The sequence below is a fragment of the Drosophila mojavensis genome, unplaced genomic scaffold, assembly GCF_018153725.1.
Source record: "Drosophila mojavensis isolate 15081-1352.22 unplaced genomic scaffold, ASM1815372v1 contig_136, whole genome shotgun sequence".
In the NCBI taxonomy this organism is placed as follows: Eukaryota; Metazoa; Arthropoda; class Insecta; order Diptera; family Drosophilidae; genus Drosophila; species Drosophila mojavensis.
In genome coordinates, this window is record NW_025318667.1 from 28,195,303 (window position 1) to 28,220,917 (window position 25,615).

At 42.1% G+C, this 25,615-nt stretch overlaps 2 protein-coding genes and 1 long non-coding RNA gene across 3 annotated transcripts in view; 1 reads left to right on the top strand and 2 right to left on the bottom strand.

Annotated features, from left to right (window-relative positions):
- Nucleotides 1-25,615, bottom strand: part of LOC6584876 — a 140,333-nt gene that overhangs the window by 81,083 nt on the left and 33,635 nt on the right. Inside the window, exon 3 of the mRNA XM_032732105.2 lies at nucleotides 20,267-22,311. Within this exon, the coding sequence (XP_032587996.2) occupies nucleotides 20,267-22,274 (2,008 nt within the window). The 5' untranslated portion in view covers nucleotides 22,275-22,311. The remainder of the gene's footprint in view (nucleotides 1-20,266; nucleotides 22,312-25,615) is intronic.
- Nucleotides 16,730-18,377, bottom strand: LOC122757847. Its single transcript, XR_006358012.1, has 2 exons — nucleotides 17,794-18,377; nucleotides 16,730-17,009 (listed from the first exon to the last, which is right to left on the bottom strand). It is a non-coding gene; the product is annotated as an uncharacterized LOC122757847 (long non-coding RNA).
- LOC26527254 lies at nucleotides 19,337-19,907 on the top strand. The gene is made up of 2 exons (XM_015161669.3): nucleotides 19,337-19,458; nucleotides 19,511-19,907. Exon 2 carries the CDS (start codon nucleotides 19,522-19,524, stop codon nucleotides 19,825-19,827), a length of 306 nt encoding a protein of 101 aa, XP_015017155.1. The 5' UTR covers nucleotides 19,337-19,458; nucleotides 19,511-19,521; the 3' UTR covers nucleotides 19,828-19,907.

Here is a 25,615-nt window from a genome sequence, read left to right on the forward strand (position 1 = left end):
CATTTCAGAGGAATTCAGAATGACATATCTACTGATATATGTATGTAGTAATGAGCTAAGGTCGATCCCTTCGGAAGTAAGCGAATCTCATTGCAGCTGAATCATTATATAAACATCTCATAGAACGGCAATCGATAATAATCGATAACAATCAACCAACTTCAATTCAATGCTATAACCCGACTGGCATTTAGGGTATTTGCGAGTCGGTCATGACACTGCAGTAGGCTCGTGCTGGCTCGCTGCCAACTAAGGTGCGGGCAAGCAAGACTTTTGACACCTCTGACGAGCGCTGAGGGCGCGGTCAGTTGGCGGGGCGTGCTAAGGCTCGGAATGGGATTTGGGTACCACGATCGGAGCCCAGTTCGGTTGCCAAACAGACTCGCGCCGTGTGTGGCGCAAAGCAACGGGCGAGACATCATTCAAGTGGCTGGCAGCGGCAACACACACACGCACACACACACACTCGCAGACATACACAAAAATACGTAAAAGGAGACAATTAATATCAATGTTCAATCGAAAAGAAACTTCAATGCCACACACAATACACAGTGACAACAACAACAATCAATAAAATGAAATTATTGAGATGCACGGGCCGCACACAGGCTGGGAAAATGCGTTAAGCAGGAAAACGCTTGAAACCTGAGGCAGCGGCAATCTGTTCATATAGATTTATGTGTGTGTCTGGTGTGTGCGTGTGTGTGTCAGTGTGCGTGTGGTACAGTCTCAAGCTCAGGGTGTTTGACTCTTCAATTGAGCTGCGCATATGTTGCAAGTTGCATGTGGCAAGCTGAACGCCAAACAGAAGCAAGGCACAATGAGCCTGATAATGAAATATAATTTATGTGCAACAGCTGGGCCGGTGGGTGGGGTGGGTTTTTTGGGGTGGTGTGGGTTTTGGGTTTGGGCTGGGGTTGGGGTTGGGTTTGGAATTGAATGCATATCGATGTTTGTATTGGGCATATCAATATTTTTATGAGCGACGGGGTGTGACTCTCACTCTCCCTCTCCCCCTCTCTCTCTCTCTCTCTCCACATTCAGTTTTTCCTTGCCATTTGCCGCACAATTTGTCAGTTCGGTTGAAGCCAATGACAGCGCATTTGCCCCCTCCTCGCAATGCCAACGAAATTGCGACGCACGACGGCCTAACCACGATGGCGGTCATAAAAGCCGTTTCTCTGTTTCCGTGATTCAATAGTCTGAGCTCCGTTTACCCTTTTGACTTTTGCAACCCCTGCGGCCACACAGCACATCCTGTTTGCTCAACAATAAAATAATATCCTGTAATCCTGTGCGCGTGCTCTCAATTATGATGAAGCGCTTTGCTCAATTGCACTGCATTGCACATGCACTTATACACACACACACACACACACACGAACACAGAGAAAGCCAGAAATAAACATACATGAGTGAATGGGAAAAACTAGTGAATGTCGCACAGTGGGACCTCTGCCCTCATCATGGGACAAAAATCTACATTTTTATTAGCTCTGATAATGAGAGGCTTCATCAGAGAGTCAGAATTAAAATCCAGAATTCGGATTTTGTTTAAAGTAAAGTTAAAAAGAAACGTAAAAATTGGAAAACAAAATGCATTTTCCTATTGAACTAAAAAAAACTGAACGATACCTAAATATGAGCTACTTTTACTCCATACTACTTCTACTTCTGATCATATTTAAGGATCGTTGAGTAGATATTTTACATGCTCTTCCAGAAATTAATTTGGGAACTATATTGCAGGTAAGTTCTATATTTTTCTTTTCTTGCCTCCTAGATGCTTTGATGACATTTTTAATTTCTTTAGAGTATAACGCAGAAGCACTAAGCTGGATTATTCAACAATTAAGAACTTTTGAGTAATGTCCGTATTTGCTCGTTTGATTTTTAAGTAATAATAAATCAAAGTAGCATCTAATAAAAATACAAGAATTTTCTGGCTGTATTTGTAATGCATAATCAAATTTAATCATCTACAATTACAAAAAGTTCATTTGTTGCTCTCCAAAGTCGCATCAAATCAAAATCACAGTTCTTACTTGAGAGAAAATTATGAAACACGTTCTTAATGAAGCCCTTTGGTGTAGTAACTCATATTAAAATCTTTAAAAAGCAATTTCGCAATTTTAATTTTAATTTTCGATTTTTTAATTTTCATTTAATTTCTGTAATGAAACATGAGCAAATGCCCCACTGTAGGTCGTACGGTGTCCTGTGCGTCAATCGCTGCGTGTGCAAGTCCTCACATCAGCAACAGATTGAGCTGAATACACTATCTGACAGAGGGAGGGTTGACAGCCATACCATACTCTTTAACATATCAAAATACTTTGCTCTATATACATATATAACTATATCTACATATATACAGACAAAGGAGTGCTCGATTTTCTTAATATGTGTGCAACTCCCAGTTTTGCTGTGACAAGTGAGGTGGGATCTATAAGCTATACTTCAGATAACAATGCAGGCAGATAAACATATATATAAGATATTTATTTTACATATTATATACAAATAGTTATCGTACTTCCTTCTTCTACTACCAAGTGTCTGCAGTCGAATAAAACAGCATGAGATGATATAGACATAGTTAATACATTGTCTAATTATATATTATCTGTATCCGCTGAAACTCAGCAGCTGTAAGAGCATCAGCCAGTCGTACAAAATGCTCAACTATTTATCATTTATTTATTTGCTGCGACATTTGCGTAAAAAGATTTTCTCAACTCACGTAAAAAGGGCAACGCTGTGTACATAGAATACAATGGAAAATTTTCCGTTTTTAATTACGACGTAGAATTTATTTTTGGACACAAGAGCCACGTTAATTGTTTTCAGCAACTGGCAGCTCCTTTTTGTCGTTCCTTTTTATTTCGGGTTTTGCTTTGTTTTTAAAGCCTCCCACCTTAAGTCGTATTTATTTATATCTTATTAGCATTTTCATTTCATTTCCCCAACGAGAGCGACAGAGAGGGAGAGGGATTGTGCCAAGGGAGCATTTGAAATACCTAATTACAATTAATTGGCTAAATCAAATAGCCTTTACTCTAATTGCTACAGATATATATGTATATGTATATGTATATGTATATGTATATGTATATGTATATGTATATGTATATGTATATGTATATGTATATGTATATATACTGTATACTAAAGCAACTGTGTATATTTGAGAGACTAGTTGACTGGAAAATACCTGTCCCAAAGAGAAGATCAAATGCAAAGTTTTTCAATGGTAGACATTAAAGGTCAGGTTGGGCTTACTCAATTGCTTTCAATTACCTTTTCATTCCAGCAAAAATTAAATACCCTATGGACGTGTTAATGATAGATTTACTATATACTTTCATATATATTGTAATATAAAAATCAAAAACTGAAATAACACTGAACATATGAAATAATGAACTAATAAACAAGCAATCAATATCAAATCACTACAACATGCGCTCCCACTCCCACACACTTCTCAGGATACTCGGGCCCAGAAAATGACGCACAGGACTCAAGAGGACATACTCATCCCACTTATCGGATTTAATTTCATTTTCGTCCCAATATTGAACTACTCCCCACCTCTGCTTAAGTCCTCAACAACACGAGCAAACGAGTATAGTTTTACAGCTTATAGTCCCCCAGTTCGCGTTGCTACATGGCAACGGCAAACTGGAAAAGCTTTTGCAAATCAAAATTATAAATAAAGTTTGAGTTAATAAAAATAAAATTAATCACATTTTGCCAGAGAAATACACGATGGAGAACTATAAATTACTATAATTGAATTACGGTTTAAGATATTGTATTGCTTCTGAATCGATAGTGGAGAGTTGAATTTTCTTTCTTAAGCGTAGCTTGAATAATAATATGATAAAAAGATCTCATTTACTGGGAATGGTATGAATATACAGATTTTTAAAATATTTCGGATTATGGAAATAGGACATCGCTCTTATGTTCCTAATCGGTATATTCGATCAAATATAATCGCACACATTTTCATCAATAGGTAATATGAACTTTGATCTTAACTTTAATCTTTGCGCATTATACAAACATACATAAGTCGTTTAATAAATTTTCTAGATTATTAACTTGATCAAAATAATTGAAGATATAAATGTGTTATGATTTGATAACCATCCTCATCAACTGGTGTCCCCATTTCAATAAACTGATTGGAATATCAATTCTCAGACAAGTTCTAGGTATCTCCTAGTCCGGATTAATCCAAATGACATGAGGAATGTTTCGAATTGTGTATGATTCGATTGAAGGTGTATCTCAATGCGACTTTGTCGTCACGTGACAATCAACTTCAATTAATCGAGAATAGGTAATAGTAATCGATAAATATCGATTATCATATATTAATGAAAAAATAATGTACATAGTAATTTCGTAAGTTAGGACTTGAGCAAAAATAACGTGGAAAGCAAAGGATTAAGTAGGGCTGACTACCTCGTCTAACTCCAGCATGAAGCTAAGGCTCTTCATAGGCCTTTATCCCTTTAAGGCAGCAAAATATTTCAAAATATTCTTGGCTCTGAGTCGTATACATATACATACATATTTCCGCATAATTTATGCAGAATCGGCACATGTCGTGTCGGTGTTAGTGCAGGCTTACTGTACTCAATGCTCTTTTGAAAAGTCTCTACAGCTGCCTGGCACTGGCAGCTCACCCAGTGAGCGAATCAGTCCGTAATTTCGCGAGCCGCATATCGAATTTCAGACGTGCTTAACACGCGTTTTGCAAAGCTCTTTGTGCGCACGAAGCCTTCACTTGCACAAGGATAAGGATGAATGCATATACCTAATGAAGGGCAGGTAAATACATGCACACAGCACACATACATAAATACATACATATATATGTATATTTATGTATTTTATAATAAAGAAATCTTGGGGTTCGCCGTAAATGGGTTTGCTGCTGGTCACGAGCTCAGCGTCTGGCATTGAATTTCTGCTGAAGGGATCAGTCGACTCTTTCAGCTGGATGGCATAGCATACTTTTCGGCCCAGACATGGGGACAATTCGCAGCTTTAGAGCTGTCTGCCGAGGCAAAGTTATTAAACGTCAATAAAAAGCTGTGTTGATTTCATCATTTCTGATTTCGCGCGAACTTTGGCAACTGATGCTCCGCCGACTCCGGGTTCGCCTGCACTTGCAGGTTTCAGCTTCAGCTTATCCCGACCAACAAATAAATAAATACAAGTTTCGAGTTCAGCAAACAATTGTCGAAATGGTAAAGGCAACGGCAAAAGCAAAGGCAAAGGCAAAGGCAAAGGCAATGGCAATTGTCAAAGCCGCAAACCGAATGGCATCAGTTTCCATGGAAAACTGAAAATGAGTTTTCCATTGGGTTTGGCAAAATGCGCACGAGGCACGTGTTGCCGACGCGACATGACGACCAACTGCTCCACTTTATTATAATTTACAATTTTTTGTTTCTTAGCTATTTCGTGTTGTATGGTTTGCTCTCGCCCCCAGATGGTCAGCTCTCTACCATTCGTTGGCATTTTTTATTCCCTTCCAGATGCCCTGTAGCTAAAACGCGCAGCTAATAGGCATGCTAGTGTACTAGGTCAACAAGAGATTAGAATAGAACCATCGATACATATCTATTAGTCTATTGATATTTAGCTATAGTGCCATCGCTACCAACGGGAATGTCTGGAACAGTAGAGGAAGAGTAGGCAGTACAATTTAAGTCGAATATATTGAAATAAAACCTTTTACATTAAGTAAGCACCTAGTTATATGCAGCTGATGTTTAATACGGGACAAGTCCTGCTTCCAAGGAAGGTGGTATCCCTAGAAAGGACCCTGAAAGGTTTTTACGGGAAAAGCAGTAATGAAGAAACCGACCGGAAGGACGTTGCCCCATTTGTCTTTGCCAAAATAAATAAATAAATAATTATAATTGATATATAAATATATGAGACCCATTTCAACTTTTGTCTCAAGACTTTTAAGTAATGATTAGACAAAATATTGTACTTTATACATAGTTCTATGATTAAGCAAAGCTAATTGAACTGATTTATTTTGAAAGTCATTTGTATATACTTATCATAAATTTTCTAAATCTGTTAAGTTAAATTTCGTTTGCTAAACTCATTTAGGGCTCTCACGGCTAATGAGTATGTGCACGTCGTGCATGTTGGCTTAGAGAACTTTTATTTATTCTTTGCTTTGTTTTTGTAACTAGCCTTGCATAAAAAACTGTAGCTGCATCTGGAGCTGATGCTGAAACGGGCGCAATTTTTTTGTTTCTCTTTTTTTTTTTTTTTTTCTTTTTCAGTTCTGTGCTGCAGCTAATTCAAGGAAATTTATGTTTAATGACAACAACAAAAGTCAGCAGCGACTAAAAAAGTTGAAGTTCTAAAAAGGGCACTGAACGACTACTAGATATTGTGTACGCATGTAGCTGAAGCTGAAGTAAGAAGTAAGCAGTTTGTCAACTGTAGCCACGTGAAAGCCTTGAATGATGTGAGAGCTCTTAATGCATATAAAGAAGGAGTTCTATAGTCAGATATCCGATGGTCATCATAGAAATACAGTCTAGTCTGGAAAACTCGCACTTCGCTAAATCAAAAATCTCGATAAATCGAAAAATTTCGATTCTCTTGAATGAAATTTGTTTTCAATAATTCTCGATAACTTGAATTTCGAATTATCGGGATTCTACTGTATATGCATTTTCTTGAATAATTCGAGTTTATATATTTCTTATTTACAGGGCATACAGAAAACAAATAATATAAAAAATATAAGCGAATTGCGGATTGTGAAGCTGGCTGCGCATTCTCGATTCTCATTAAAGGCAAATTTGCCTGGGCGACAACAACAACAACGACAGCAACAATGACTGACCCACACTTAACTGTGTTAATAAGCTCAAGTTGACGTTGCATGTGGACTTTGCGTTGTCTGAGAATGCGGGCGTTGCGTGGGCGTGTGCAGCGGCTACAGCAACTGCAACAGCAACAGCAACGGCAACGGCAACTGCAACTGCAACGAAACCGAAAGTGCAACTTGCATTTAGTTGTGGCCGAGTTGGTGGCAATTGTCAGTTGGCTGGCAGCTTTATGACACCTGGCATGCAATTACGTCCATGACAGGCGACTTGTAATGGAATTCTTGCCGTGCCGTTCCATTATGCAACGCCAGGCTTGCAGATGGCCGTAGGAAAAGCAGCCAGCAGACGGATAGAGCTAGACACTGCAATAGGGAACGGAAATGGCAAACACATTCTGTGCGCAGCATATGCCGGCTTTCTACAAACTTTCCTGTCTGCCCCCTCGATGTCCAACAGCTTCCGGCTGACGTCTGCCGTCTGCTGCTGTCGGCTGTCGGCTGTCGGCCGTCGGCCGTCTGTTCAAGATGCATAAATCATGTGCTAGCCAAATCAGGCGGCCCACTGGCAACGGCATCATCGCCCCAATCAAATCAAGAGCGACCACATTTGCCAGCCACACACGACACCAAAACGTTTTGTGCCACAAAATGCTGGCCATACGCTTTTTGGTAGCGTCGATTTAACCAACTCCGAGCCAACCAACCAGTCATAGCCAGTCAGACAGCCAGCCAGACAGACAGCCAGCTAGCCAGCCAGTCGGCTAAGTAAGTATTTCAAGTCAATCCAGTTGCAATCGCTGACAGCCTAACACAAAAACTTAATTAAAAGCCAGACCCCCACTATGTATGCACACCAGAGCGAGCGGGATGCTAGAGAGAGAGAGAGAGACAGAAAGAGCCGGACGAAAGGAGGCTGAGAGGAGTGAGACAGATTGAGTTAGGGAGAGACATCGAGGCGCGTATGACTCGCATTGCCTCAGTTTCCCTTGCCAGTGGGCCAGTGTGGCACACATTCGGCTCTAGTTGGCATACTCTACAGGCGGGTACGTCAATCATGGCACCGAATATGTAACGCCTAGTTAATAAACTCAAGAGTAATTTCATTTCAATGGATTGCCAAAAGATATCATTAGATATTAGATCAGATCATTAAGATAGTTGTAAGATTGATTTATTTCCTTCCTGAATATCTGAAGATAAGTAATACGAGTTCGATGTTCTTTTCAGTTTGGATGTGTGGATCTGTCATAGCTTTTACTACATTATTAATCTATTTTGTTTAGCTAAATTCGAAGTCTCTACGATAAATATATATATTTATCTGTCAGCCTCTATAAGGATTACTGTTCCATATAGTAAAGAATAGGAGTATGTTTCAATCTTTGAATTTGACTACAAGATAATACTACAGGGCTTTCCATATTCGATGAAGCCATCTGGCAACCCTACAGGTTAGCCCATATTCGACGGGACTATGTTATTTTTTTAATCAAAGAAAACAATTTTTTTTAACTTGACAATAATAATAATAATAATAGATTTTTGAGTATGATATCTCCCAACTACCCGTTCCTGCCAGATGGCTTTATCGAATATGGACAGCCCTATACTTATTTTCTTAAATTTTGTGCTATAAACAAACTCATTTTGTAATTCTGGTTGCTTGACTCAAATATAATTTTTTTATTTTAAGATAAATGAAATAAATGAAACTGTGGGATATTGACTTGTAAAATTAACCGACAATATTAAAGGTGCGCTATCCTAATGACGCGGAATGTATATGCAATACCTGACTATTTAGGTCACGTTTAGGTAAAAAGAGAGTTTTTTATGACATGAATGACACTAAATCAATTGAATAGACTCAAATAAGTCGAAAAGGAATTAAATTTCTATCAATTGTCCAAAATATGTATGAAGAAGTCATACTTTGAAGCTTAACGTAAATACTCATACAAAGTACTTAAATTAATAAATCCAAGTTGAATGCAATTTCCGATAATTGTCTGCTTATGAAAATATTACAAAGGTTGGAAAACTTGGTGACATATATCCAATACATATCCATTTAGGGTATTGTACATCTTGCTCTGTTCCGTTTCTGTTTCTATCATGCATATATATAGACTTGGCTGTGGCTGTGGCGAAAGTAATGCGGTCGTCTGTTCCTGGGTCAACGGTGCGTATGTGCAATGCGGACGGTCAACTAACAATTGGCAATTGGCAATAGGCAACAGGCAATAGGCAACAGGCAATAGGCAACAGGCAATAGGCAACAGGCGACTAGCAAAACTGGCAGTTGGCCAATTATCAGCTGTAGGTGGCATTCTGCAGACCCAGTTGCAATCTGAGGCGCTGATCAGTGCATGCAATGTGCCCGCTTGAACCTTATAGCACGTTAAGTGGAGCAACAGCAGAAACGAATGAAAACAACAGCAGCTAAACAAAAGTGTGACTCTCAGAGCGAGTGATTAGACGAATGAGACGAGTGCGAGTCTGTCGCGTCAGACTCTGGCTGGCTGAGGCATTTAATTAGAAAAGAAACGCTAACAATTTGCCAACTATTTTACAATGTGGCGGCTTTTTAATTGGCCCCAGCCAGATGTTGCATAATATGCCGGGGATTGCCCCAAAATGATGCAGCATCAACAGCAACAACAACTGGCTAAAAGCAGAAACATGTTGCCCATACACATACACACACACACACACACATGTATATGTTGCATCGTCAGCTTCTAGGTCCTGCTGCCCCCCTCGATCCGGCCGGCAACATTTCGCGCCAAGGCGGCGTCTTAATGGTGTCAACACTGTCCGCCAACTGTTGCCAAGACTGGAAGCGAGCAACAGCAACTGAAGCAGGAGTCGTCAATTGTCCAAAACAACAAAATAAATAAAATATTGGCTTTCTTTGCCACTGACAGCGATAATTGGCCAAATCGTGGCCAGAACCGTTCGACTTTATGGGGATGCAGCGCTTAAGCTCTCGCTGACAATTTGACAGCGCGCGGGCAGCACAGGCGGCTGCAACTGCATCTATCATTTATCATTCCGAGCATGGCCTCAAATCCACGCAGCTCTCATTAAATACTCGGCCACGTATGCAAATCACCAAGCCAGGCCTAGGCTTGCGCGCATTAGCGTGCCAAATCAATGGATTAGTTGATTATCAAAGCCTCACACTGGATAGCCTATTTAGCACTCATAAGTTGTAGCGATTCATGGACTTGATTAGAAACTCTTCTTTTCAATGCAAGTGGAAGCTCTGTGGGAATGATAAGATCAAGAAGGTAGATCAACGACCAATTGGGATACGCCAATCGATTGGTCTAGTCTATAAAGAAGCTCAACAGGGATCCCTCCGTTAGATCCGATAGTCCTTAATCTATAGCACGTCATATATCCGACTACTCTCTTCACATTCCTCTTCTCGACTCTCTTCTAAGCTTATCATTGAAGATCTAGTATCTGGTAGGTCTTTCATTTACAGTAATCCATCTATAGAGAATATCTTACAAACTAAACAAATGAGGTCTCAATTTCTACATTCAAGTTTATGAGTTACGGATTTCATATAGACTCGCGGGCAAACCTCTGCAGTTCGTTCTCTTTGTGAATGAATCTTAAGGGAAGACAGCAGTCGTGCGTGATCAGGAACTAGGTCTCATTTAAAATTCTCATAAAAGGTCTTAGCTTTTTAGTCTTTAACGTGCTACATCTCTATTGGGTGCAGAGAATATATTAATATAGTTGACCTATAGAGAAGATCTAACTACCTAAACATATTAGAGCAGATGCTTGATTATAAAGAGTTCAAGGCGATTTCTTATGGAACCACGAACGAATCATTAAAGCCTTTTCGCTTCATGAACGAAATTAAATTCTAAGTGGTCGTGGCTCTTTCTTATTATAATCTATCTGTAGAGCAGATGTAACTAATAAGCAAAAGTAGTAGCTCTAGCTCAAAGGCTGTGCAAAATTCTATTTGATTTCTATACAGATGGGCATAGAAGTGAACCAGTAAACTCTCTGCTCTTTATGAACTAGAATCTTAAGAGAAGTTTGCATCTATGGATCTTTACTAGGTTCTATCTCTAAATAAATGTGGATATACATATATTATTAAGGTGGATCTGCAGAGAAAATCTAATCAATAAATATGGACTATCACTTCAGCTCTATGTCTGTGTATACTTGCATTTCCATTTCATATGAGTGGACAGGCAGAATATCTAACTTCTTTCGTGTCTTCCCAGATATGATTAACTAGAAAATTCTCTTGTACATATGCAGTCCATTGTTTAGCATGCTCAGACCTAGCTTGCTCAACTATCCAAATGCCATTTCAATAATGCTAGATAGTCCATGCATTAGCTTTTAGCTTTCAAGAGTTATCGCTCGCTTGATTTCACAGCAGGTTCGTTAATCGTGTGCGTGTGGATAGTTGAGTCATTATCAACTCGGCATAAATGTCACTAATCTAGCTGGCGTGCTACGTACGCTATGCTATCTATCTCTCACGCCCTTTTCTCGGACAGTTACAGTTATAGTTTCGGGCAGGCTGGGTGGGAATAGGCGAGGGGGGCGTGTGCGTGGGGTCAAAGCAATAAACCTGTCGGATCCATTCCACAGCTGTTTAATATCATTGCCATATGCATGATTACCAAACCCTAAAACCGCAAAAAAAAACAATGCATGATAGCAACAACAACAACAATAACAACAACAACAACAACAACAACAACAATAACAACAACTATATAGAAGATATGTTTGTGGACTTTTTGGGCTGTACAACGGGACGTATACGCGGCGTTGTACTATTTGCTATTTTTGCATGCCTTCACATTAGATAAGTTAAGATTGGCGATTGTCGGTTACATTGTTGTCGCTGTTGCCGTTGTTATTGCGGCTGTAATTATGCAAATTTGTTAACAACCTCTAAATACGGCAGCAGCAGCAACAGCAGCAGCAGCGGCAACATTTTCATTTTCAGTTTGCATTTTTTGTTTGTTTTCTGCAGCTATTGTATTTTTGGCTTGAATTTTTAATTAACATTGCGCATACGCCACATGCGCCCCGAAACAGAAGCGAAAAAACTGAAACAGAGAGTTAGCCACCGAACGGGCCGAATCTTGAGCCAAGCGGCACCTTTTTAAAGGTGTGCGAAGCTGTTGTTATTGTTGTTGTGGTTGTGATTGTTGTTGTTGTTGGCTTGGCTAAAATGTATGCCAAATAGTAAATGCAGCTAAAAATGAAATAATGAGAACACTTTTTATATATGCAAACATGGCCTAAACACTTTCACTACAACAACAACAATAACAGCAGCAGCAGCAGCAGCAGCAGCAGCAAAAACTGCAACGAGCGCGCAACACGAATTTCGTGTCGTAAAGCTCTCAACGAGGACCGCGTCCGACTCCGAGTGGGTGGCTGGCAGAGCGCGCCGCGGCAACCACAGTTGAGCAACAGAGCTGTCCGGCGGTCGATCGAGTGGTGCAATGCACTTACGAGTGCGACGCGACGGCTGAGCATCGAGATGCACATGAAATTGGATTTTGACTGGCGACTTGGACATGGAAATGGGGAAATGAGCACAGGCACTGGCAATTGCGATGGGCTTGGGCTTGGGCTTGCTTGTGTTTGTGTTTATGTTTGTGCCTGGGCCCAGTTGCAGTTGCAGTTGTCGCCGTTGCTGTTGCTGTTGCTGCTGCTGTCACATTTGCAATTAACTCACGAGGCGACGACATTGATTAACGAGGCGTTTTTAAGCGGCACTCAAACACGCGCTAATGTCGCGACAGACAACAATAACAAACAGCAGCAGCAGAGGGAGCAGCAGCGGGAGCAGCAGGAGCAGCAGGAGCAGCAGCAGCAGCGGGAGCAGCAGCAGCAGCAGCAGCAGCAGCAGCGGGAGCAGCAGCAATGTCAGCAACAATAGCAACAACAGCTGACGTTCGACAGTTCGACATACACAAAGAGCCACACGCACACACGATCACAATGGCGATAGCCGAGTGCAATGCATTCCATATGCTACTGCTTGTGTCTCATAGATACAGATACAAATGGCTCCCATCCAGCTAGACGCTGGCTGACGACTGCGGACTGCCGACTGCTGATTGCTGATTGCTGACTGAAAACTGTTCAATTGTTAGCAATGTTTGCTAATTGAATTGAATGACCACTTGGCTGCTTAGGATAGGTCCAAGATTAGTTAACAATTGACGTGACCCGTGCACACGCAGCTTCAGATGTGCTACACACACACACACACACACACACACACACACATGCATACACATTTAGCAAAATTCACTATGAAGTTCATTTATTAATGACTTTCTTTAGATTTTATTCCTTTTGTTTTTGTTTTTTTTTCCATTTGCGCTTTGTGCGAAATGAAATGAAATGAATAAGCGGAAAAAGAGGAAAAAGAACAAAAGCCAAGTCGGCCGGCACTAAGTACTCGTGCTTAAAATACCCTGTAATTGGTGCTAATTGATTAGGGCTAAGACAAGCTTAGTCACATCGCCACGATCTGCCGGTCTCTAGTTGGCACAGGTTGTAAAATATTGATTCGTGGGGCATTAACTAGTCTGCCACTGTTGTCTAGGCATTCACACTGGCTTAATTTATTACATTCGTATATGGCTAAAGAGTTATTGCCCGTGACTTTTTCGAGGCGAGGTGAACTCCAAGTGAGTGATGACCCCTTTGAAATGCAACCGAGTTTTCGAATATGCATATATAGACATACATATGTAGTATATATACATACATACATACATACATATATAGAATGGCGCAACATGAAAAATATAGCTATTAAGTTGGAGTATTTTGGCCAGTACTCTGCCAGAGAGTTACTCTCAGGGATCTCAGGAACTGAAGAAGGGAGAAGAAAACCATTGAAATGGGAAGTGAGTGTATTCGAAGGAAAATTATTTTGTATAGCCTTAAATCGTTCCCAGAGATATAACTAAGAAAGTAATCCCGGCGATGAACATAATCAAGCTAAGAGATTTGTAGAGTTTGAGGACGATAAGGGCTAAAACTTAATTGAGATGTAGCTATCAATAACAACACGAGAAGAATGGAAGATAATACCCACTGGATGTCTGGGGCACCTGATCAACTTGAAATAATAGGATAGAATCGAAAATTAAATAAAAAATCCTAGATGCGTGTGCTGGCTGACGTGCTGACATAACAGAAGAGATATTAGCGCTCATCATGCTTGAAAGCTGAAGCATTGCTGCTTAAACTAAAAACTAAAGTGAAAATAAAAAATAAAAACATTATAAAACTTAAATTAAAAATAATTTTTTAAAATGAAATATTTATTATACATATTTTTTCTTTTAATTAAAAAAATTGTTTTTTAAATAAATAGGTAAAAAAATGTATAGGAAAAATGATATAAAAAAAAAAAAAATAAAATAATATAGTAAAAATATATATGTATAATAAAAAATAAATAAAAAGTATTTTTTCAAGTAAAACTAAAACGAAATTAATCCAAATTTCAGTTGTCTTTTCTGTAAGTATCTATTGATTACATTTTGTAATATTGCTATAATACGATTAAATGTAATTAAAATATTATGTCTGATCTCTTAATATATATATAGGGTCTATTAAGCAAATTGCATAATTATATATGTAGCTATAATTTATATTTTATAATTTATGTTATCTGCCTTCCGTTTGGCGCCATTTCGCGTTCGCTTTCGATCTCGTTTACAGCTACTTAACATATCTTTGCCTCTCTTTTCGCTTCGCATTCATATTACGTGTATGTGTGTGTGTGTGTGTGAATCTGGCTGTATTGTTATTGTTATTGTTATAGTTATTGTTATTGTTATTGCCAGATCTATTGTGGCTGCTGTTGTTATTATGGTAGCTGCGAGCTTTTAATTAATTTGTGTCTGCTCTTTCGTTTCTGCACTCTCGCCGAAGGGTGTTGCCATTGTCTCGCTCCATGTGTAACGCACAGCAAAATACTTGACTTTTAACCTCATAAAGTATGCATGTACTCGAGTATATGTATACATGTGTGCATATATATGAAAATATTCATGATCAGAGTCACAGTGTGTGTGTGTGTGTGTGTGTGTGTATGTGTATTCATGCCGAAACTTGGCAACGTTTCAAGTTTTAAATGCATTTACCTCTGCCACCAGCAAGGGTATTTCACAAATCAATTCTTTCTTTATGAATAACATATACTATACTATTTATTGCACATGTACGTATATATATATACATACATATGTACATGCACACATCTGAATAGTTTCTGTGTAGCAAACAACAATTACAATCACATTACGCGTTATTAGTCACTCTGCATAAAAAATTTAAGAAAATAGTAAAAAAAAAAAACAATTTATATATATATACTATACACGTATGTATATATGTATATATATCTGTATTGGAGCTGCGGGAAGGGCGCACAGATCGAGCCGCAAGAGAAATGTGCACGAAGGCGTTGCCCATAAACAACTTGGCTGATTCATTTGGCCCGCAGCTGTTTTGGCTATGACCAAATGGTTGCTGGCCCGCTAAATTGGCAAGAACCTGCCGCAAATTGCGTTTTCCTTGGCCAAGCACAAAGCAGTAGGCCGCATTCAAATGCCTCAAATAGCCAGTTCCGAATATCGCAACAAGAGCAACAACAACTCCAGGCTAAGAGCCAGCTGAGTACAACAAAGTGAAAACAAAGGCAACAGAATAAATATTTATGTGCGATTCATTAGATCTAATTGGAAATTAAATCAAATTATCGATTAATCTCAATTTTAAGTGGAATAAATGAAACCAAAATGGAACAAAATACATCTCACATTTTGCGTGTGAATCAACAGGAGATGTTGATGTAGTTGGACTGAAACCAAAAGCAATTCATTTGAATCATATATAACTGTGCACTATTTAGTACTGGAAACATATGCCTAGATTTGTATTTAGTTAATAATATACTTAAATAATCATTATGCTCATTATATAGTGTGTATTTGTTGTGAGCAATGCCCATTTAGCTGTCCGCCTGGAGCTAAAGACTTAATGCATATCTATATATCATACTCATATACTCATCATGTATATACATATATAATACTCGCTTGGTCTAGTCATTCTTAATTTGTTACCAAATTAATAGTTCGTCAAATGCTCACGATAATTGATATACTCTAAGAAACTTTTGATGAAAGCCCAAATTCATTTGATTCGCAAGATCAGGTGATTTAGTCCAATTGGGTTTCAAATCAATAAAGTCCATTTAATCGATTGCTGTATTCTGATCTACACTCGGACTAACTCTAAAAGCAACACCGGATATACGGCAATGGAGGCAATTTCGGATAGACCTATGTATATCGCCCAATTCGTTCACTCTTAATTATTAGCAAAAATGATTCAACTTCTTTCGTCTGACAATGTATGAATGAGTGCTATGCAATTACTGATGCCCGCTTTCAACAGTTTTAATTACTTTTAATTACTTAACTGATTTAAAGTGTAATCAATGTTAAATTGCAATTTGATAGAGCAGAAAATTGATAGAGTATCTAGAAGTGAACCTTTTGTCTCTCTTAAGCAGTAGCATACCACTTTAAGTTAAAGGCCCCCCACACATATCCCTCCAAATTAATATTAAACCCCATGTCATATAAAAATTAATTATTACAATATACAATTTACGAATGCAACTTAAATTGAAATATATACATATATATATTTTCCTTTGTCCATGTTTAGTAACATCACATATGTAGTTAGTATTAGGATTACGTTTGATGGTTATGATTAGAAATTAGAGAGATTAATACGCACATTTTAAGAGAACGACGCCGTTGTTCTGCTGGTCGCGATTCAGGCCGTGATTATTGCGCACCAAGGAGTGATGCTGATGCTGGTGGCTGGCATCCAATGCGGATTTGATCAGGTGGAAAGCCATCGTTAAAATGCATAACACGAATGCATACAACTTGTGAGATGCTGATTATGTTAGTTATATTTAGATATGTATGTACATATATTTAAACATACGTTTCGATCACTTGCTGCTATTGTCTTTACGCTGCCTAGGTGTATGCGTGTCTGTGTGTATCTGTGTGTGTGTGTTTGTTAAGTAATGGAAATAAATGTTGTAGCGGGTCATCGCCTGGCTGTGATTATCAACAATTGCCAAATCTGAGATCAGCCACCGAAATATTGCTTGAAACATTTGCTTCCATATGAATTGTTAATAAATCGACAGCTCTCAAAAAAAGAAAGAACAAAACAACGGAATGAAGCGAGTATATTGGTGGCATGCCATGCTCGCCTAAAGCTCGAAGTGACTTTTGATAGCCTTTGAGCCAGACTGATATATGATCTATAAATACATTTACAGCTATTATTAGTTTTGAGCAGGTATTAGGCAGCCGGGTGCAGTCGACTGCTCTGTGAGTGTATTTGCTGCCTCGAGTACTTAAAATGCGCTCGACTGATAATGCAAAGTTGTGGACGGCGGCTGCTAGGTTCGCAGCTCAAATTAATTAGTTGTCGATTTATTTTTGAATTCTTATGAGGGTACGCTCATCTGTATTCCCATACATATGCATCTATGTATGTGTGTGTGTGTGTGCTTGTTTGCTGGCAGCGACAACGCAGCGTAAACGCCTCCCCCAGAGTGAACCAAATAGTTGAGCCGACTGCTGGCTGCAGCGCTATTGTGAATGGGTCGACGGGATCGACGGGTTCGGCCAGGTCGAGTTTGGCTGTGTTGGTCATGGAGCAGCGAGCATTACGACAAAGACAACGACAACAACAGTACACATAGCACAGCACAGCACAGCACAGCACACACATGCAGACTTCGCACATACAGACATAGACACATCAAGACTCACAGATTATTTGGCACAATCCATGCATAAAACACTTGCACTTGCACTTTAGACACTTCACTCCGAACGAGAGTCACAACAAAATAAAAGACGAAAAGAATATTCAAGAGATGAACACACTCACACACTCTCTGCTCTGTGTGTGTCTCTATTTGAGTTTGTGCACGCACTATTATTTGTGGAGATACGAAAAAAAAATAACACACGCACACACAAATATCATATAAATGTGTGTGTATGATGGCACGGCGTGGCAAGCATGCGGCAAGCCCGACAAGATCGATTCTACTGAATCCACAATGCGCCGATAAATGGGAATGGAGCCCCAAAATGAGCCGCCAACAACAGCAATTACAACAACAACAATAGCGACTACTAAAAAACGGCAAGCGAAACCAAAACGACGCTGACGAGGCGACGACGACTGCGACGCGATTGTCCAACGACGAGCGCCGAGCCAGCGGAGCATGTGCCACAAAAATTATCACGCTGGCTGACTGCTTGCATATGCAAGTGTGCGTGTGTGCATGTGTGCGTGTGTGGAGTCTGTGAGGCGGGGGGTATGTAGTTAGTAGGACCCGACTGCCTGTTGCGCTCTGAGCTAGATCCAAGCTTAATTCAAGTCCTAGTCCTACTAAAAAGGCAGTGCTCCACAAGGATATTCTCTGCTCCAGAGTCAGACTATGCATAGTTTTGACTATGACTAAAGCATACATGACTAACAAAAGTGAAAGTTTAAGTCTGCTTCTGCCTTTGTGCAGGCTCATTAAACTCATTTAGTTAATTTTCATGGTATATTATACAATTTATCAACAGTTGGAAGTTTTGCTTCTAGCGGCGCGTCATTTATAAATTATAAATAGTTGTGAAATAAGATTTACCTAAAAGTATGCAACAAGAGACACAGCAATACAGAGCAAAGCCAAGTGGGGAACAACACCTCATAGCGAGGACACAAACCAAGCGCTTAGTTGCGGTACGTCCAACTGTAGGTGGCGCCAGCACGGTCTAAGAATTTCAAGCAACAGATGGCAGCATGAAATTTCTTTTTCAACATTTCAATATCAAGCCGAAGGCCCCTGCTGACAGTGCTTAGTCTTTGGCTAGAGTTAATTTTATATTAATTGCAACTGGTAAATAAATAAATAAAAAATTTGTCATTTACATTTGAACACAACCATTATACACTGACTTCCCAATTCCAATGGGTTCTGGATACGGGATTTTGAAATTTAAAAGGACTTGAACGTGCAAGACAGCTGAGGGTATCTTCAAATCATGCACTCCCCACTAAAAACTCGGCTCATTCTATATTGTGGATATTAAAGCCAGGGAGCCAGTGAAGGCGAAAGAGAAGCGAAGTTGCATAGAGAGAGAGAGAGTGAAAGATAAAAGAAATGGAATGGGTAAGCAGCCATGCTTATGCATCTATGCCTTAGCAGAATCTGTGAACATGTTAAAGTGTCGTTTTCATTTTGCCCGTATCTATATGGGATGCTTTCACTTTTCGTAAGTAGGCTTCGGATTTTGCTTCTTGGCATTAGTCCTGTATATTTGTCATTGAGTCGAAGCTTTATTGGCATCATTGCTGGAATACTGAAAACACAAAAATCCATTTACTTTGCTTTATTGCATTTCTCGTACATCTGTATGAATTAGATCTTTTAGGTAAGTCGCAATCGCATAAGCTGCACAGGTAATTAATCGGTGGCTAACTCAGGTAAATACAACATGGATGCTGTGGCTGACTTCTTGATGCGGCTCTACAATCGCGCCAAAATGAGTATCATGTGGCTGTTTTCCGATTGGCGTGGCCAGGATCGGCGCCGTCTGCAAATGGAATCGGAGGTATTTAACATTCCTTTCAACGAGTTCCGCAATTTCGACGACGACATGGAGTACTACATGAATGATCCAGACGAAGCATTCCAGTTCGCAAATGATCTAGCCTTCAGGGCAGCAAACCCAGATAATCTATTGCCGGCTGGCGAAGAGGGCTTCGAAGACAAGCTAGAAATAAAGGAGAAACCCAACTAACCCATCTAATCCAACTGAACGATCTGTCACACTGTTCCAATGTGCAGCAGACTTCAATAAACGAACATGTCCATCAGCAACTTTCACTCGCTTATTACTCTTATTGCTGTTACTGTACTTCGAGACTGGCTGAAACTGTGGCGCCACCTGGCTGTCCTTAACAAGAACTGGCCGTTGGTCGGGGGTACGTTTATGGGTCTCTGTATGCCCTGGACCCATTAAGAATGGCAAATCAGAGTATAACTTTTTTGTCATAGTATATATAACAGGCAGAAAGAGGCGTGGCGGACCTTATAAAGTATTTATATTCTTAATCAGGGAAATTAGCTGAGTTGATTTAGCCCTCACCGTCTGGCATCCGTCCGTCTGTCCTTATGAACGCAAAGATTTCAACTCGCTTTTCATATAGCTAAATATTCAATGGGCAAAGCTCACTCACCTGAGAGACCCGCGTCGTTGATGCTTGAGGTGGATGTGGAGAAGCCGGGCAGCTTGCGCCATCCCTTGCGATTCCAGAAGCTGCGCGCCTTCGACTCGGTGGGCACGCTGGGTCCTGGGTCTTCGGCGGCGCGGATGCGAGCGCAGCTGAGTATGCGCCGGCCGCAGGAGGCGCGCGCCAGGAAGCTGCAATTGGAGGCGGAGCTGCCGCTGATCGCCGCCTCGTCGTAGGCGGTGGCCCGCTGAAAGGAGCGACAGCTCTGTGTGGCATAGGCGGCGGACGCCGTGGGCGTTTGGCGGGCGCACTTGATGTGATGCGTCTTGCTCAGCCGCAGGCTGCCGATGTAGCTGGCGCCGCTGCTGCCGCTGAAGCCGCTGTCCAGGTCGCAGGCGGCCGCCAGGGCGTTGTGCGGATGCGCGCCCTTCAGCGTCGCCAGCAGCTGCTCGATGCCGGCCGCGTCGCTGCTATCACAGATATTGTCCGCCGAGGTGGAGGTGAGCCTGGCCAGCACGGCCGGCTGCCCGCTGGTCGCCGTCACGCACACCGTCGGGCTGGGCTTGGGCGGCGTGCCGGAGGCGCATGCGGCCGCCGCCGGGGCAGCTGGCGGACTGCACTTGGGCGGACTCTCGGGCATCAGCATGGCCTCCACGCTCAGGTTCAGCTCGCCCAGGATCTTGTGATGCCGATGCTGCACGCGGCGCAGCTCCTCCTCGACCAGCGTCTGGTTGAGCGAGCCCGCCGAGTGCGAGCCGACGGCGCAGCCCAATGGCTGCTGCTGCTGCTGCTGCTTCAGCTGCAGCTGCTGCGTCGCCTTCCTGCCGGTCGCCGTCGACTGCAGCGCAGCCGCATTGATCTCCTCGTAGAAATTCTCGCTCTGGCTGCTCGTGCTGGCGGTCACCTTGTGGTAGCGCGTCTGGTAGGACTGCAGCGTCGCCGGCGACACCAGCTGCTTGTTCTTCTTGCCCTTGGAAAGCAGCGCGCGTATCGAGTTGGGCGGCGGCGGCGGACCCGTCTCTGCGGCCTGTGCCGCCTGTGCGCCGCCGCAGCAGCTGCCGCCGGCGCCCGCGACGCCGCCGTTCGCCGCGCCGTCCGGCTTGGGCACATTGGAGTGGCGCATGGCGGCGCCCGGCTCGTAGTACGCATACGAGTAGTCGTGCTGCTGGTGGTGCATGTGGCTGAGGCTGGCCGCCTGCTGCAGCGCGTTCCATTTGACCGCCGCCGAGTCGCTGCCCTCGCGGCCCAGCGTCTTGCTCTGGCGCGCCAGCTGGCTGAGATGATGGTGGGGCGAGGCGTCCTGCTGCTCGTTGCATATCTCGATGGCGTCCGGATCGGGATCGGGGTAGCGCGGCAGCAGCTGCCGCCGCCCGTTCCCGTTGACAGCGATGCCGCTCCCTGCCCCACTGCCGGTCGCACCGCTGCCCAGGCTGCTGCTGACAATGGCCGCCACGGCGATGGGCGAGCTGCCGGCGGACTTGTGCAGTGGACTAGTGGCAGCCGGCGGCGGATAGTCCGGCGGCGGCGGGAACTGCAGGCAGCCGGCGCTCTGCTTAGCCGCGGCCACGTTTACTCCCAAGCAGAGGCCTTTGCGCAGGCCATGGATGCCCTCCAGCTGCTGCTGCTGCTGTTGTTGCTGTTGTTGCTGTTGTTGTTGCTGCTGCAGCTTTTGCTGCTGCTTGAGCCGCTGCAGCTGTGTCTGTTGCTGCGTGTAATAGTTCTGATTGGCGGGCTGATGCGAGTGCGAGTGCGAGTGAGAGTGCTGATGCGTGTGCTGATGCTGCTTTAGCTTTGTGTGGGTGTGCGAGTGCACGTGCAGCTTGGCCAGATGATGGGCATGGCTGGGATGATGGCTGCTGCTGTTGCTGCTGCTGCCGCCACCGCTGCTGTTGCTGTTGCCGTTGTTGTTGTTGTTGGTGCTGCTGCCGCTGCCGCTGCCGCTGCTGCTGTTGGTGGCGGTGGTGGTGCTGGTGGTGTGATTGTTGCGTCTGCTGCCCAGGCCCAGGCTCTCCATGGCACATGTTGCCGCCTGATGCTCCACTCGCTAGGCGCTGTAATGAGTCGAGTTAGCGACAATTAACTAAATATTTTAGTAGCAAAGTGCTAAAACAGCAGCTGCACGAATGCCCAAACAACTTCCTGAATCTTCAGCTAGCTTCAGCTGCCATTCAGCCCCAGCTGGCCCCAACCCCAGTCGCTGGCACGCTTCACTGGCTGGAGCCAGTGAGCCATCTCAGAGCATTCAAATGCAAGCGCGCTTGCAAGCGAAGACTCGCATTCCATTTAGCGCCCAGCCAGACAGCCAGGACAGCAACCCAGCCAGCCAGCATCAGGCATCAGCTGCCAGCGGGCATACATACATGTCGTCCACATGGCAAGCCTCTATGAATCTGCGGCAACACCTTCTGCCCCCTCCGTCGCAGAGAGAGAGAGAGAGAGAGAGAGAGGGAGATTAATTGCCGCTAATTAAGTGAGTCTTTGGATGCGGCTGCAATGCGACGACGACCTCCTCTAGCCACGTATCCCAGCTATTTGCCCGCCACTGGGCTTTAGTTTTTCTAATAGCTTTTTATATTCGCCGAAGCATAAATTGAAAACAACGCGGTTAGCGAAAATCCCATAAATATTTAGGGAGCTGCATCCGCACGACTTTGCGATGCTCTCTACAAACATATGAAATTCCAAATAAACAAAAGACAAATATGTAAAATATAAATGCGAAAACTCAGATTGTGGATGTAGTGAGTCTCAAGGGTATTTAATATGACTATTTGAGAGTATCCTTCTGTTCTGTACAAAGGAAGTATTTCTTCTAAGTTTTAAAGCCTAGAATGTATGAAGCGAATACTCAAATATTTTATTTCTAGTGTACATTTCTGTAAATATACTTTATAAAGCAGGAAGTGGAGAGATGGCACTTTCGGCACTATCGATGGTAGGGCACTATCACGAATCAGGAAGCTCAGGGTAGAACTATGAAGTAAGATCTAGGTCGAAATTTTTCACAATGAAATTGAAATTATCTCACAAGAACATACTCAAAACCTGCGCATGGTTGCTGATACAAAATTTAAAAAGGTAATGGAAAACAATTAAGAGAGCTTTTGTCGGGAGTAATATCCTGAACCTTGCTCCTGTTTAAAGCAGTGTGAGCATGCACGCTCACACAAACAAATGCTACCTTGAGCTTATATGAGCAGTTTATCCAGGTCTGTACCTGGCTGCACTTAGTGGTTATTGCATTGAGTGCGAGGTAGAAACATTAAGTCAATAAGTTGTAAGTACCGCTATTACGAATAAGCATATTATAAGGTTCTTATGGGTATAAGCTAAATCCGATTTATATATAGCATCGTGATGAAGTTGTTAAAATTATGTTTAAATGTACTCAAATCCCAGCTATTTGAATAAGGTATATAGACTCCTCATAATATAAGAGCAATGCCTAAATATCGCGGTCTCTCGATAATAGAGTCATAGGATAAATAAATGTGTAAAAAATAAATTCAAGTGCCTAAATTCTGTAATTTGCGAGATATTCATGTTCAAACAGACGGACAGGCGAACGAATCCACTCGGTAGATTGGTTCCATCGATATTCAGCATACTTTATCAGGTGATATCTTATACCTTATCGTTCTGCTTGTTACGCACATTTGCAGAAACTAATATACCCAGTAATAAATGTACTATATTCTGAATATATAAACGAGTATATATATAGCATATATATCATTAAATATTTCATCCAGTCCTAGAGACTATTGCAGACATTATGCCAGTTCTAGGAGCTCGAACTCATTCTTAGTATAACTTTTTAATTTGTGGCTATGAATGAGCACCTGTCAATAGAGCAGGTGGTAAAAGGCCTCATTTAATAAATCCTTAGCACTTGTCAAGCCAACAGACTAACCAAACTAAAAGTTTGCCAGGTTGTTCAGGCGTTAATATCGAAGGAACTTTATGCATAGGTGATAAACGAATTGTGGAGAAGCACATATACCTTTATCTAAATGGATTGGGTTACAGAAGATCTATAGACACACATTGACTCCAGTCTCCCTGTGCCCGACACAAATCATGCAATTTATGCTCATTTCCAAAGAGCTTACTTAGGCTACAAACGCAGGGCAAGAAAATTGCCAACTTTTCTGTTCGCAATAAGTTCAGCTATTTTAGTGCAGATACAAGCGATCCGCTACTAAATGATAATATCAGTTTGTGTGACAAGATTATGGCCGAGATAAGGTGCATGCAGTCTGTCGAATATAATGAAGCTGACGATGAAAATGCCACCAAGTTATGACTGCATAGCAGGTTGATGCCCACGAGATCCCAGGTAGAGGGAGATGGAAGCAAAGCGTAATTCGAGACACTCTCTTTCTCTGTCTCTGTCGCTGTTGCTGTCTCTGTCTGTCGCTGACTCACTGCAGCTCAGCCTTTGCTGCTGTCTGTCTGCCCGTCTGTCCGGCTGCCGGAGTAACATGAGACGGCTCTGAGAAGAACATGAATGTTTGGCCACTGAGACATCGAGCTCCGGTTGGCACAGCGGGTCGCCAAATTAGCGTCTAAATTTAGCCACTCATCCATTGAATCAAGCTCAGCGGGCGTTGAAATTGAATCAAAGCAGCTCCGCCATTAAATGGAATTATAGCTCTGATCCACTAATCCCAGCTCCGCACCGCAGACCCAAATGTCCCACTGTCCGGCAGTCCGACTGTCAGCAATTGCACGCACTTGAAGCCACGCCTGCAACATCGGGTGCCCCAAAAGCCTTGTCAACAACAAACGCTTGCCAAAAAAAAAAAAAAAAAAAAAAATGGAAAAAAGAAGAAAAGAATAAAAGAGACAAGATTTGTAGAAATAAGCCAAACAGAAGCTGCAAACTGTAGCAACTCTGCTAGCTGTAGGCGAGCAGTCAGGAGTTGGCAGCAAAAAGCACTCGAGCTGCCAGCTCAATCTCTGTGGCAGCAGAAGTCCTGGCCAGAACAATGTTTATGCAGCTGAAATGGGCGTGTGCGTGTGTGTGTGCGTGTGTGTGCTCGTTAGTTTCTCTCACTTTGTTTTTGTGTCTTCCGTTTTGTCAGTTGCATCTATCCATGTAGAGCCCCACAGGACATGCTTTTTTTCTTCATTCATGTATACCCTGTAATTGGCAGTGCAGATGAGAAATCACAACTATAACCGGATCGACTCTCTTCATATCAAATAGTTATTCCAACTACATGAAGAATGCTAAATATAGATAGTTGGCATACTCATCGAGGGTATCTCCCAGGTCAGCCACTGCACTGCAACGGACAAGTGCCAGCTTGTGGAGAAATTACAAAAGAAAGTGAAGTGAAAAACACATAC